Source organism: Chenopodium album, chromosome 23, assembly GCF_948465745.1.
Source record: "Chenopodium album chromosome 23, dcCheAlbu1.1, whole genome shotgun sequence".
Lineage (NCBI taxonomy): Eukaryota > Viridiplantae > Streptophyta > Magnoliopsida > Caryophyllales > Amaranthaceae > Chenopodium > Chenopodium album.
Genome location: NC_137856.1, coordinates 35276235 through 35291562, shown reverse-complemented (window position 1 = coordinate 35291562; position 15328 = coordinate 35276235). Strand labels below are relative to the sequence as shown.

Sequence of the window (15328 nt, the reverse complement as noted above, 5' to 3'; positions counted from 1 at the left end):
TATTAGGTATGATGTTGTAATAGAAACTCCTCGAATATTTTTTTAGTTCTATATATAAAGGGAATTTCATAGCTGAGAATTGTAGATATGCAGGGGAATACCAAAAGGAGAATTGCCAAGAGTGGTAGATGTGGTTATATCTTATATGCACATCAGTATGATGACATTAAACAAACTCCATTCTATCATAAGGCATATCCGTGTATCAAAGCACCAGATCACTCAAAAATGCCCCTTCTTTGATAGAACTTTGTTTCTATGATCAAAAGTGCAACAACAGAGCCTCAACATATCTTTAAAACCACATCAACAATCAGAGATATAAGGACAAATAAATACTATGTCATAAAATGATAGAATGTATATCAATCTACACTATAGTTCCAACACACAAGACTATAAGGCTCATTACAAGTTTCAAGGAAGCCAAACTAAGAACTAAGAAGTTTACAAGAAATCATCATCATCATCATAGTAGTCGTACTCATCTTCTTGGTTGTTATATTCTGAATAGTTTGGATGATCTTCCCGGCCAATTTCTTCATCCTCGGTTTCATTTCCTGCATCATCATTCACCTGAGTTCCAATTGAACTTTCGCCCACATGTTTGTCCAAATTTGGTTCACTCCGCCTCTTCTTTGAACTATCTGAAGGCAACTGTTAAGCAAGCAAAGCATTAAGATGTTGCTATAAAGGAATCAAGACAGCGATCATAATAGTCAACTGTACAGAAAACTTATTTTATTTTATTTTTAAAAAAAAAGAAAAGAAAAATCAAGCGGATGAAACATAAAAAATGAATTTTCAAAAAAATCCCCCGTCTTTCCCTAAATATTCAATTAAAACTAGATAGTCAAAAGGAGGTTCAAAAGAATCTACAGGCCTACAGCGCTCTTCTACCATGACCAGATTCTTGAATAACATATAAAATGTACATAGTAATCCATGCTTTAAAAGTAAAGTGAAGCTTAACGAATCCAAGACTTACAGGTTCATGTCAAAAAAAAGACTTACAGGTTCATCTAGTACTTTGGACAGTGCGTCGTAATTGATTCTGGAGTTGGGCCTCTGAAAGAACAATCATACATAATAAGAGAAACTTTCTGAATCTTAAATGAAAGCAAAAAAAAAAAAGAAAATTGAGGCATAATGCAGTATATTACATTAGTTACTACATCAATAAGTACAGTTCTACATTCAGTCAGTTAATTAACAATGCATAAGCTTGGTACATACAAATTAATGCAGGCTCCATTTTTTTTGTGAAAATATGGCGGTTCACAGTCTGTTAATTTAATGGAAATATTTTCTTTAAAAATTCACACATACCTTCTTAGGCGATGTTGGACGAGTTGCTTTAGATGTAGACTGGGCTTTCTTTACAGCTGTTGTCTTCTTATTTTTGAGCTCCTGCAAATTTGTCCATTATAAGCAGCAGGAATAGATTTTACAGGATACACTCATGCCCTGAACAATAATTGGGGTCTGTAATGCTCCTCCCCCCTTCCCCCTCCCCCCGCCACACACACACACCCAAATAAGTATGCGGAATATTGTTAGAAAGACAATTTTATAGCTTTATAGGGCCTTAATGTGTATCTCCACACATAATCGTGTGAAAATTTAATAGTTATAACATGTCATTACAGCTTAATAGCAGAAATCCTTACATTTTAATCAGGATATTCCTTCTATCACTGGTTACACATTTCCAGAACCCAAGTATTACCTTCCGAACTTTTGGAATCCTGTACGACCAAGCTCACAACCTCCACAACATAATTTGACCTGAAGAAATGGTCTGAGCTTATCACTATCCAATTGATAATTAAATTGCATTTCTAGTTCATGTTATCTGTGAGAAAACTTTTCCACTAGTTGGTCAAATATGATAATAGTGACAAGAATGCACTTGGAGCTGAAGTCTTCAAGAGCAATAAAGATACTATAATATTTGAAAGAACTCACCCTTTTGAATATTGTACCATTAGCAGCTGCAGCAACTATTTCGGCTTGTTCCTGCATACAGACAAAGGTATAAGCTGATGAATGTGTATATATTACTTTGCTCAGTAAACAAGGATCAAAGAGTGTCAGTCAATTCCACATCAGACTGATCAATATGATCTCTTCCATAATTAGCGCAAATTACATGTTCACCCATAGATATTGATGCTAGTACATGGACAACATGGAATATCAGATTACCTGAATATACTTTTTATTCATCAATTCCCAAATTTGTTTCCTGTAATGCTTCTCTTTCTCATCATATAAGTAGCTGCCAACCTATAAAATCCTCATCAATTGACTAATTTGTTAGTCACCAAGAAGGACAATATGAAGTAGAAAAGGCGTAAAATAAGACAATTAGAAACACTTATTTAAAAGGCTCGGGTATAAAATGTGCACATGTCACTTGTAAACATATAATTCGTTATAATCAAGCTCCTGGAAGTTGTGGCGGAATGACAGCGGTGAGATTCCAGTGAAGCACACCAAAGTATTACCTTGTTTTTGTCAACAGAAAAAGCTAAATTGAATCACATAATGGTTGAGTCATGCAGTGAAATTAGCAAGTACCACTGACCTCTGCATCATCAATGTCAGAAAGGCTCTCTAATTCATCTTCCTTATGCAATTTGTCATCAGAAACGTCGGTTTTATCATCTGCACAAAAAACTCTTCATTGATTACAAAAAGGAGTGGTTAAATGGATACAAGGTATCATAAAATGATCAGACATTGTAAATGAAGCTTAAAATACCTTCAGAATCAGTCCTTTCCGACAGTTCACTATTAGATACACTGACATCGTCCATGTCTATCTCAGGGCAACGAAACACAAACTAGCATAACAAAATCAAACTTCAGATCAAACAGCTAAATTATGGAAAATCCAGCACACTAACATTTCACTCTTAATCAATCAAAGATAACATAAGAAAAAAAAAAAAAAAAAAAAAAAAAAAGTTCATCCCTTAATTCTAATGTGTTGAAAAACAATAATTCGATATGGTTACGACACTTAGACAATTCATAATCAATGCTAACATTGTCAGGAAAGTAATTAAAATGCAGGGCAATGACGATATAGTAACATACATCCTTTCTCCCAAGTGATTCACAAAAACAATGCAATGTGCCCAACAATTATATACAAGCACAAGTCAAGAACTTTCTCAAACCCTAAATCTCCTCGATAATTATCTTCTATTTCCAATGAATCCCTTTTAACAAACAGCATAATTCAGCATTCATACACCCATCAAGATACCAAATTTATATGCTCAAACTTCCAAAACAAAGAAATCCCAAGATAAAATTATTTACCAGTATGACAATTCTTACAGAAAAATAGCTATCTCAGGAAAAAAATTGTTAAGATGGAAAAGAGAAAACCATGATGAAACTACAGAAAAAGGTACATAAAATTCAACAATTTAACCGTTGATTTTGATCAATATTCCATACTATAATTTCTTGGTTCCTCAAAATAATTGCAGACAAGAAGATTAAAAAGAGAGGAGTGTTTTGGGGTACCTGGGTTTCAGATGAGAATCGCCCTGCTGATCGAATTCAGACGAGGAATTGGAAGAACCAAACAGGGATCGCATACGGCTTCAATTCGATTAATTGATATTCATCCGATTGAATAAGAAAGTGGGTCGGGTTATTGATGCTCGGGTCAAATTTTAAAACCGGTTGGGTCGGAGTCATTCTTAAATGGGTCATATAGGGTTTATATTTTTTCTGGAAAATTTGTCAAAAATAAGTCAACTTTTGGTTGGTTAGCTCAAAATAAGCCAACTTTTCAATTAACTCAAAATAAGTCAACTTTTATTAGAAGAAATAGCGCGGCAGCGTCGCGTGGGAGGAGAGAGATTGCTTTATAGGCGTTAGCGATGGCGTCTTTGGCTAAGGATTCACCTGTGGCGAGGTGGCACGTCGTTCTTTCCGTTGAGGAAGTGACGTCGTTTAGGGTGGTTTCAGGGGTTGGGTTTTGGGGTGACGTTTCCAGACGATCTAGGTGGGGGACGAGGGATGAATATTCATCAAGAAAGAGGAATATGCCTCTTCTGGTTGATGGCGGCGACCATGTGTTCAAGGGTGGCAGAAATTGGGGGTGATGAATTGTTACGCCGAGATCTAGCGTTGAGGTGGTGAGAGTGAAAGAAGTGATGGTGGTTAGGAGGAGAGAGAATTTGTGGGTTGGGGCCTTGGGGGAAGGGGGGAAGTGAGTCGTCGTCCCCGACGGCTGGCGGGGTTGCAGTGGGTGGAGGGAAGGGGGTGGGTGAGTTTTTTTTATATATTTTGTTTATTTAATTTAATTATAGAAAATTTTAAATTTAATACTTCCTCCGTTTCTTTTTAGTTGACACGTTTCTTTAGACACGTTTGCCAATGCACTTATTCAATCATTAATATCTTTAATCGTCGATAAGAAAATTTTTTTTGAAAAGTTGATATTTTGAAAGTATATAACGTTACGAATCGAACAAGATCCCACATGACTATATTTTTCATTACGTATAAAGCACAACATACGTTCAAAGGGAGGTGGATGAATAGTGCGAAAGTCAAAACGTGTCAACTAAAAAGAAACGGAGGTAGTATTATTTAAAAAATATATTTAATAAATTTTATTTAATTAAAAAAAGACATGTTTGGTAGGTTCCTCATTTAGCCTATTAAAAGAAAATACCTTTTAAAAGTCGACTTATTTTGAGTTAATCAAAAGGTCGACTTATTTTAAGCTGACCACACAAAGGTTGACTTATTCTCAACAATTTTTCCTTTTTTTTTTTTTGAAAAATTTGTAAATTACAGCCATTTAAAGTTAGTATGTTGCAATTTGTAGCCATTTAAAAAAAATTGCTACCCAAAAATTATTATAAATAATAAATTGCAACCTAATTCAATTTTCTCATCGCTTTACATGTCGAAAAATGTTTGTTTGAGGTTGTAGGGGCCATGTTAGGTCTAAAGGAACCAAATTGAGCTCGAAATTAGCAAAAAAATAACGTTAATGCCTCGTTTTGTGTAACAAAAATGTATTGAACTAATTTTTTCTTGTAAAAAAAAGGCACTTACGTTAATTTTTTGCTTATTCCGAGCTCAAATTGGGCCCTTAAGACCTAATATGGCTGCTAAAACCTTAACCGAATATTTTTCGACACACAAACTGATGAAAAACCTGATTTGGGCTGCAATTTACAATTTATTACAGTTTTTGGACTGCAATTAGCAAATTTTTTTAAATGGCTGCAATTTGCAAATTTTCCTCTGTTTTTTTTAAATGGTAAGGATCCTGACTAAATCACAACTAGGGCTCGCAATCCCTAACCCGACCCGATAACTCGACCCGAAGTTACTAAGAGAAAGAGAAACTCAAACTCGAACAACACGATCGAATTTGACCCGATTTGACCAAATTTCATATATCGTAAAAATATTAAGTTTTTAACTATTTTTTTTTATAGTTTCTAAGCACAACCGAAATTTAACCCGAACACGACCTGTTGACCCGAATTGCCACTCCTAATCTCAACCCTCACGTTTCATTTGGTACGGTATTTGGCTATTTGCTAGTCTGATACTTTGAGAGGGAAGGAGGGAGGGTAAGGATTCCCACCCTCAAAGCGCCTTTAGTGGGGATTGAACTTCCAACCTCAAAGTTGGGAGGTGCATTGGTGCAATATCTCCCACTAGTTCAAGCTTAGCTTGGTATGGTCAGTATCTAATTGAGTAGACCCTTTTGTCATAAGAGTATTTTATTTTTATTTTTTTAGAAATTATGTGTTCCGTATAAATTAATACTCCCTCCGTTTTTAAATACTTGCTCCATTTTTCTATGCGCGGAGTTTTAGGAGAAATTGGAGAAAGTAATAAAATATGAAAATAGTGGGGTTGATGGAAAAATAAAGAATTGTAGAAAGCAAAAGTAGTGGAGAGAATTGGAGAAAATGGAGCAAGTACTTAAAAACTGCCGCAAATGGAAAGTTGAGCAATCTTTTGAAACATTTATGACAACATATAATGGTCATATATGGTTCCAAACAACATTATATGACCCTGAGATGGATTCCCTAGGATCTCAACACTTTTCGCCACCGGGCCCCATAACCTTTAAAATTCCTAAAAACGTGGATAATAACCTTTAATTTTGGAATTTTTTGACCGTTTTTCCCCCGAAAATAAAAATTGTCGAGATGTTTACCATGGTCCCTTATACCCTCCGGGGGCCCATTTGGGCGGATAAAATCTTCCAATATGCCTTTAACACAATCAATTTACCAGATTACAACTTGCACCGATTTCATAAAATCAAGCTACACCACTGACATTTATAACAACAAATAATAGTCATATATATATATATGGTTCTAAATGTCATTATATCACCCCGAGATGTCTCCCCTAGCATCTCAAGAATTTCTGATACCGGGTCTCGAAACCTCCAAAATTCATCAAAAAACGTGGATAATAGCCTTCAATTTTGGAATTTTTTGCCCGTTTTTCGCCTGAAAATAAAAATTGCCGAGATGTTTACCGTGGTCCCTAATACCTTCCGGGAGCCCATTTGGGTGGATAAACTCTTCCAATATGCCTTTAAACAGTCAATTTACCAGATTACAACTTGCATCAATTTAATTAAATCAAGCTACACCACGGACATTTATGACAACATATAATGGTCATATATGGTTCCAAACGTCATTATATGACCCCGAGATGTATCCCCTAGCATCTCAAGACTTTCCAGAATCCTCCAAAATTCCACAAAAAACGTGGTAATAGCCTTCAATTTTGGAATTTTTTGACAGTTTTTTGCCCGGAAAAAAAAAATTGCTGATATGTTTACCATGGTCCCTAATATCCTCCGGGAGCCCATTTGGATGGACAAAACCTTCCAATATGCCTTTAAAAAGTCTATTTACCAGATTACAACTTGCATCGATTAAATTAAATCAAGCTACACCCCGGACAAATATGACAACATATAATGGTCATATATGGTTCCAAACGTCATTATATGACCCCGAGATGTATCCCCTAGCATCTCAAGACTTTCCGATACCGGATCCCAAAACCTCCAAAATTCCTCATAAATACGTGGATAATGGCCTTCAATTTTGGAATTTTTGACCGTTTTTCGCCCAAAAATAAAAATTCCCGACATGTTTACCATGGTCCCTAATACCTTCAGCGAGCCCATTTGGGTGGATAAAACCTTCCAATATGGCTTTAAACAGTAAATTTACCAGATTACAACTTGCACCTATTTCATAAAATCAAGATACACCACGGTCATTTATGACATCATAATGGTCATATATGGTTCCAAACGTCATTATATGACCCTGAGATGTATCCCCTATCATCTTAAGACTTTCCGATACCGGGTTCCGAAACCTCCATAATTTCTCAAAATACATGGATAATAGCCTTTTATTATTGGAATTTTTTGGTCGTTTTCCGCTCGGAAAAAAAAAAATTGCCGAAATGTTTACCATGGTCCTTAATATCCTCCGAGAGCCCATTTGGGTGGATAAAATCTTCTAATATGCCTTTAAATAGTAAATTTACCATATTACAACTTGCACCGATTTCATGAAATCTAGCTACACCACGGACATTTATGACAACATATAATGGTCATATATGATTCCAAACGTCATTATATGATCCCGAGATGTATCCCCTACCAGCTCAACACTTTTCGATACCGGGTTCCAAAACCTCCAAAATTCCTTAATAAACGTGGATAATAGACTTCAATTTTGGAATTTTTGACCATTTTTCGCCCGAAAATAAAAATTGCTTAAATGTTTACCATGGTCCCTAATACCCTTAGGAAGCCTATTTGGGTGGATACAACCTTTCAATATGCCTTTAAAAAGTCAATTTACCAAATTACAACTTGCATCGATTTAATTAAATCAAGCTACACCATGGACATTTATGACAATATATAATGGTCATATATGATTTCAAACGTCATTATATGAACCCAAGATGTATCCTCTAGCATCTTAAGACTTTTCGATACCGGGTCCCGAAACCTCCATAATTTATCAAAAAACGTGGATAATAGCCTTCTATTTTGGAATTTTTTTGCCGTTTTTCTCCCGGAAATAAAAATTAATGAGATGTTTACCATGGCCCCTAGTACCCTCCGGGAGCCCATTTGGGTGGATAAAACTTTCCAATATGCTTTTAAACAGTCAATTTACCATATTACAACTCGCACCTATTTTATAAAATCAAGCTACAGTATGGACATTTATGACAACATATAATGGTCATATATGGTTCCAAACGTCATTATATGACCCCTGAGATGTATTCCCTAGCATCTCAAGACTTTCCGATACCGAGTCCCGAAACCTCCAAAATTCCTCAAAAAACGTGGATTTTCAATTTTGGAATTTTTTGACCGTTTTTCGCCCAGAAATAAAAATCACCGAGATGTTTTCCATGGTCCTTATTACCCTCCAGGAGCCCATTTGGATGCAGTGGCGGATCCAGGATTTCTACTTAGGGGTAGCACAACGCCTTTGATAACTTAAAAAATCGTAAAGGACTAGAAACTCATAATAAACTATTTAGATTGTCGCGAACGAGTTGGGTTAACTTTATTATATAATGTGTCATCTTTTCGTATATACTCATCCATACTTTATTAGTGTGTGCATGATCAATTTTGACCTAAATTAATTTATAACTATATTCATATATACCACTTTTACTTGTTAAAAAAAAGTCACATTGACTAATATTGGTGATTTATCCATACGAGTAAACATACTATGTAAATACTTGTTGTAATCTATTAATGTATACTTTCCCAGGACAATATCAAATTTTATACTTTGTATTTGTTGATAGTTTAAGATATTGTCGGTGATAGTTTAAGACATATATGTCAATCATACTGAATTATTCAAAACCCTAAGAATAATAATTAACCATTTTAAAACATTTATTTACATTTTGGTAATTTGTTTTACAACTAATTAATATTCTAGTTTTTAGTACAACAATCAAATTCAAAAGTACTATGATCCATGTGTTCCATGAATTTCTAATGTAATAATGTATAAATATTATCTGTCGGTCAAAATTTTATATGATAAGCGTTGGATATAAGAAAAAAATTATCACGTGTGCTTTTTTTATATACATTTCATTGTAAATTTTTATAAATATTATTATTAATATATATAAAACTAAATAAATTATAATGGTCAAACACGAGCATTGGAAATTAAACAATGCATGAAAATGGGAAGAATTTTTTTGAATGGAGGGAGTATTCTAGAGATTAGAGAGCTAGTTTTCTGTTTAATAAAAGTGAAAAAATGAATACTATGTCAAGAAAAAAAAAAAAAGGCTTTCTTTAAAAAAATAATAAAAAAAAATAAAAAAAATACTAAATTTGTTGCTAAGGGGAATCGATCCTTAAACTGGCATGCACTAAACATCCAACTTCCGCTTCACCAAACCACTAGAGCAACGCTGATTGCATTTAACCATTTTACAACGTATATTATTTACATCAAAACATTTTTGTAGCATTTTTTTTTGAGGGGTAGCACGTGCTACCCCTTGCTCTAACGTAGGTCCGCCACTGTTTGGGTGTATAAAACCTTCCAATATGCCTTTAAACAGTCAATTATCAGATTACAACTTGCACCTATTTCTTAACATCAAGCTGCACCACGGATATTATGACAACATATAATGGTCATATATGGTTCCAAACGTCATTATATGACCCTGAGATGTATCCCCTAGCATCTCAAAACTTTCCGATACCGGGTCCCGAAACCTCCAAAGTTCCTCAAAAAACGTGGATATATAATAGCCTTCAATTTTGGAATTTTTTGACCGTTTTTCGCCCGAAAATAAAAATTTCCGAGATGTTTACCATGGTCCCTAATTTCCTCCGGGAGCACATTTGGGTGGATAATACCTTCCAATATGCCTTTAAATAGTCAATTTACCAGATTACAATTTGCATCGATTTTATAAAAGCAAGCCACACCACGGACATTTATGACAACATATAATGGTCATATATGGTTCCAAACGTCATTATATGACTCCGAGATGTATCCCTTATCATCTCAAGAATTTCCGATACCGGGTTCCGAAACCTACAAAATTCCTCAAAAAACGTAGATAATAGCCTTCAATTTTGGAATTTTTTGGTCGTTTTTCGCTCGAAAATAAAAATTGCCGAGATGTTTACCATGGTCCCTAATATCCTCCGGGAGCCCATTTGGGTGGATAAAACCTTCCAATATGTCTTTAAACAGTCAATTTACTAGATTACAACTTACACCTATGTCATAAAATCAAGCTACACTACGGGTATTTATGACAACATATAATGGTCATATATGGTTCCAAACGTCATTATATGACCCCGAGATGTATTCCCTAGCATCTTAAGACTTTCCGATACCGGGTCCCGAAACCTCAAAAATTTCTCAAAAAATGTGGATGATCCTTCAATTTTTACGATTTTTGACTTATTTTGGCCGGAAATAAAAATTGCCGAGATGATTACCATGGACCCTAATATCCTCTGGGGGTCCATTTGGGTGGGTGGAACCATCCAATTTGCCTTTAGTGGGCATTAAATATCCAACCTCAAGGTTGGAAGGTGCATTGGTGCAATCTTTCCCATTAGATCAAGCTTAGCTTGGTAGGGTCAGTATCTTATTGACCAGACCTTTTGTCATAAGAATATTTTTTTTTTTAGAAATTTTCTGTTCCGTATAAACTAATACTCCCTCCGTTTTTAAATACTCGCTCTATTTCTCTATGTGTGGAGTTTTAGGAGAAATTGGAGAAAGTAATAAATTAAAATATGGAAATAATGGGGCTGGTGGAAGAATAAAAAATTGTAGAAAGCAAAAGTAGTACCCCCTTCGTGTTTTCTTAAGTGTTACAGTTTGAACGACACTTAGTTTTAGACAATTTAATTGACTTATACGAAGTATAAAATAAGAGGTAAGTGGGGTTGTTGGAGTATTAAAAAATTGTAAAAGAAAGATAGTGGGATTAATAGTTTATGGAAAAGTAATGAATGTGAGAGGAAAGATATAATAAAAAAGTGGGTTTGGGTGGGGACCATGAGAGGAGAGAGATATAATATTTTAATGTTGGTTTTTGCCAAAAAAGGAAGTGTAACACTTATTAAAACACAACCGGATTTGATAAGTGTAACACTTATTAAAACACGGAGGGAGTAGATAGAATTGGAGTAGTGAGAACCACACTTATCAAAACACGGAGGGAGTAGATAGAATTGGAGTAGTGAGAATGTATATTTGGGTACACTAGGTGAGAGATATTAATCAAATATTGTAAAACATTTTCAAATAATTAAGAAAATGGAGCAAGTATTTAAAAACGGCGGCAAATGAAAAGTGAAGCAAGTATTTAAAAACGGAGGGAGTACATAGATGTATTGATGTATCACAAAAACCCAGTACTTACTCAACTACTAGTTGCAATTTATAGTTTTTACACTTATGAAAACTACTTCGTAATAAATGCGATGATACTCGTAATTCAAAGTTTGAGTTACTTGGATTATCGTTTGTCTTCAACACTAGTTTGAGTTAGTTTCTAGTGCTCCAAGGGGAGAATCCAATTACCCAATCATGAAGCTAACAAGTCATTTTTAGTGGCTCTCCAATTTATCCAAAGGACAAAATTTGTTAGCATACTTTGGGATTTAATGAAATACAGGGTGCCTTAAGAATTGAGCATGTCTTTCCGATTTGCTGCCTCAATATAATGCTTGGTGACCTAGCTTTGTCTATTATTTTCTGTAAAATGTTTCAATTATTTAGTGATGGTTTTTGTTACTTTTGTTATCTTGTATTTTAGTAAGCAAGGTGTTATTTGGCTTAGTAAGCAAGGTGCATCATGCCACAGTTTGATTGATCAAAGTACACACAAAATAATTTCCTACAATAGGAGAATTGTGACCACAGAAAGGCTTGTATATATAAAGGGCAAGGAGTAAAAAGACCCTTATAATATTGGAAAGTTGCAATAAAGAACATTGTAACACGGATTCTATTTATGAATTATTAAAGAAACTTGTTGTCATTCTTAAAAAGATATCATATTCATTCTCAAAAAGTAAACAATTACATTTACATTTTCTTAGAATTAAATTGTTGAATTGGCTTAACATCATAATTAATCCTTGAATCAATTGAATGCATATTTTATTTAGTTGATTATTATTCTGAGGATATCAAACATTGGACTTAATTATTCACGAGGATACCAAAATGAACTAAACTACTCATCACGAGGATTTGTATAGAGTTTTTTGTTTTAAGTTTATATTATAGGTAAGGAGAACATGTCCTATCAGATCAGAACCTGACTTCTCATATATATACATATATATATATTAGGTCAATCCGAATCAAATTAGCAATCAAGGCTCCTTAGAGAGTTAGAGGAGAGGGAAGAGTATATTTAGGATACAATTGGACCACCTAAAGATCCCTCCTTTATTTTATTTATGGGTTAGGTTAGGTGTTCTACCACCCCTAATAAAAAACTACTTATAGTGTCTTTTTAAATTCAAAACAATATTTCTAAACAAAATGAAATAGCATTCTTCCACATAAGCCCATATAATTTTAATTTATACTCCGTACCATAAGTCCATAAGTGTATGTATGTAACTATGTAAGTGTAATGTGCATAATTATTGTCATATTTGGCTCAAAGAAAAAAGGGACAAAAATGTATAAAATAAAAATAATTAAGGACACATGTCACACTTTAAGTCATCAACTAATCAAAAATACAATTTCTAATGGCATCTTGGGAGGTCCTTTCTCTATCACCAATAGTCGATCGAGTGGTCTATATATACTTCTCAAGAGAAAGCTTTGATAATGGCTTGCTTTATTTCAACGCCATGCACTAATTATTAATTATAAGGTATTCTCTTTCTTTTTTGGGTGTAGATTAATTAGGAATATTATACATTGTATATTGTAATTTTCTTAGTAACTAAATTATTTTTTGTTTGACATATGTTTTCATAAAGAGGGGAAAAAAAAAAGTGTTTATCACAATCTTTACCTTGTGCTTAATTGCATGTTTATGTGTGTTTAACGATAATGTTTAGTAATTATGTGTGGACTTTATTGGCAGGATTTTCTCATACGAAGTTTTAGATGAAAGATGAAGGGAAAAAGAGGAGAAGATAGTGATGCAATATTCTCTAAGTGGGAATTTGGCATTTCTGGTCCGGTTCATCTCACTTCAGTTGATTGGTAGTTACCTCTAAACTATCGTTCTCTTGCTCTTGGTTTTAGTTGATTAGTGCGTGGTTGTTTGATTGACATACATATAATTACATTGAAAGTCGAATTTTTAAGAATAGAAAGCTGTTGTTTGTTTGACTATAATAAAATTAAATTTTCTAGGAAGTTTTATTTTAGACGGTCTATTATCAACTATATTTGCTAATATCGAATCATATAATCTTTGTGTAGGAGAAATCCCGATCACAGAAGATCAGTTGTAGCTAGTTTGATTCAAGGAGTGTACGTATTAGAAAGAGACCGCCAACATAAAAGAACAGGGAACAAAGCATTAGCTCCAGCTTGGTGGGATTACTTCCATTTTCAATGCATCAAAACTCTTATTGATCAAATTGATTCTTCTATATTTGGAGCCATATTTGAGTACATACCTCATGTTCTTATCCCTCAACAAGGTGTTCCCCCAAGGTATGTCATTGTCTTTCGTGGCACACTCATGGAAACCGACACACGAAAACGAGACCTCTACTTGGATATCCAACTCCCCTTTAGTAGACTAACCAGGGACTCCCGGTATCTAACCGCGTTTCTAGAGATACAGAGCATACTCGAAATAAGAACTAAAAATGTTTTGTTAGCAGGGCACTCTCTCGGGGCAGCTATTGCACTCCAAGCAGGTAAAGACATGGCTAAGAGGGGTTGTCATATTGAGACTTACCTTTTTAATCCCCCATACTTGTCAGCACCAATAGAAAAGATAAACAATACGTACATAAAATGCAAAATCCGTGTTGCTAAAAGTATTGTTACAGCAGGGATATACCAGGTAGCTAAAAAAGGTGTAAAAAATTATAATAACTCGACAAAACAACATGACACATATTTGTCACTATGTTCATGGATACCTAACCTATTTGTAAACCCGAGTGATCCAATTTGTTGTGAGTACATCGGGCATTTCGAGCATCGAGGAAGGATGAAGGAATTGGGGATGGATGGGGTTGATCTAATTGTAACCAAGCATTCATTGATGAGTATGTTAGTAGGTGCACTAGGAAATGATGGTGAGCCACCACATCTAATTCCATCGGCATTGCTTACTAAGAACATGAAAAATGTGGTGCAAAGTGTCAAGGAAGCTCATTGCGTTAATCAATGGTGGGAACCACACTCACATTGCCACTCTAAGCTTTATGTGTACGAAGAGACCAATTGTATGTGACTATATATATGCTTGATCAATTGCAAGTAAAGAACTACTATGATTCGAATTGTGTTGTTGATTACTTGATTAATTATTTCGGGTAATGTATATGTTTGGCAATTCAATTATTGAACTACTTGCATCTTTTAATTATATGTTTTGTTATGATTTTTTTTGGACCAAATCGAAATAAATAGTTTAATATCCAAATTATAGTAATCCCACCGTCTTAATTCATAAAAACTAAAATCTAAACGCAACTAAAATTTCATTTTTGCAAGATTTGAACAAAATTAATATGAAATAGAACTTCCATCATTACTTTTTCTTGTTTAAACTTGGAATCTTTTTGTGAGAAAAAATTGATCAAAAAGTAAAAAGCAAAAAGAAATGGGAGGTGTACATAATAGCAGATTAGTTGGACGGGCTAGGAGTTAAGGATAGATTATTTCTAAGGAAAACTTTTGTATACATCCGGTTTTCAGTAATTTACTGTAAATCGGGTACACTTTTGTCATATTTAGTATCACTTTTGTCATATTTAGTATCACTTTTGTCAAATTTAGTGTCACTTTTGTCAAATTTAACAATAAAGCATAAATAACTCTTATATATGTTAGGGTAACTTTTGTGCGTTTTAGTGTAACTTTTGCACATTTTATTGTCACTTTATAATGGATGTTCGGTAATTTACTGAACATCTGTTTTATTTAAAAGTTTGTGTATTTCTAATAGTGTCACACTTTTTCTCCCAACATTGTAATCTAATTCTAACCTAAACCCTAATGTAGTCTTCTAATTCAAA

General features: G+C 34.2%; 2 protein-coding genes across 3 annotated transcripts; one reads left to right on the top strand and one right to left on the bottom strand.

Moving 5' to 3' along the window:
- Positions 1-322: 322 nt before the first annotated feature.
- LOC145609155 (uncharacterized) lies at positions 323-3620 on the bottom strand. The gene is made up of 8 exons (XM_081664706.1): positions 3544-3620; positions 2768-2849; positions 2591-2670; positions 2209-2289; positions 1969-2019; positions 1330-1410; positions 1015-1068; positions 323-657 (listed from the first exon to the last, which is right to left on the bottom strand). Exons 2-8 carry the CDS (start codon positions 2820-2822, stop codon positions 448-450), a joined length of 612 nt encoding a protein of 203 aa, XP_081520832.1. The 5' UTR covers positions 2823-2849; positions 3544-3620; the 3' UTR covers positions 323-447.
- Positions 3621-12897: 9277 nt separating this feature from the next.
- On the top strand, positions 12898-14614 carry LOC145609058 (GDSL esterase/lipase At4g10955-like). 2 transcript variants are annotated; one of them, XM_081664631.1, is made up of 3 exons: positions 12898-12990; positions 13207-13328; positions 13551-14614. In XM_081664631.1, the coding sequence occupies exons 2-3, from the start codon at positions 13237-13239 to the stop codon at positions 14539-14541; spliced, it is 1083 nt and encodes a 360-aa protein (XP_081520757.1). In that variant the 5' UTR covers positions 12898-12990; positions 13207-13236; the 3' UTR covers positions 14542-14614. The 2 variants fall into 2 exon arrangements, with proteins under 2 accessions (XP_081520757.1, XP_081520756.1); XM_081664630.1 differs by lacking the exon at positions 12898-12990 and having other exon boundaries at positions 12999-13328.
- Positions 14615-15328: the final 714 nt, after the last annotated feature.

Bases quoted from the DNA above. Each gene is read 5' to 3' on its own strand.
- LOC145609155 (XM_081664706.1), bottom strand. From the start codon at position 2,822: ATGGACGATGTCAGTGTATCTAATAGTGAACTGTCGGAAAGGACTGAT. The intron at 2,290-2,590 runs GTCAGTGGTACT...AGGATTTTATAG, and splicing joins CTGACATTGATGATGCAGAG to GTTGGCAGCTACTTATATGA. The intron at 2,020-2,208 runs GTAATCTGATAT...GTCTGTATGCAG, and splicing joins TGAATAAAAAGTATATTCAG to GAACAAGCCGAAATAGTTGC.
- LOC145609058 (XM_081664631.1), top strand. From the start codon at position 13,237: ATGAAGGGAAAAAGAGGAGAAGATAGTGATGCAATATTCTCTAAGTGG. The intron at 13,329-13,550 runs GTAGTTACCTCT...ATCTTTGTGTAG, and splicing joins CATCTCACTTCAGTTGATTG to GAGAAATCCCGATCACAGAA.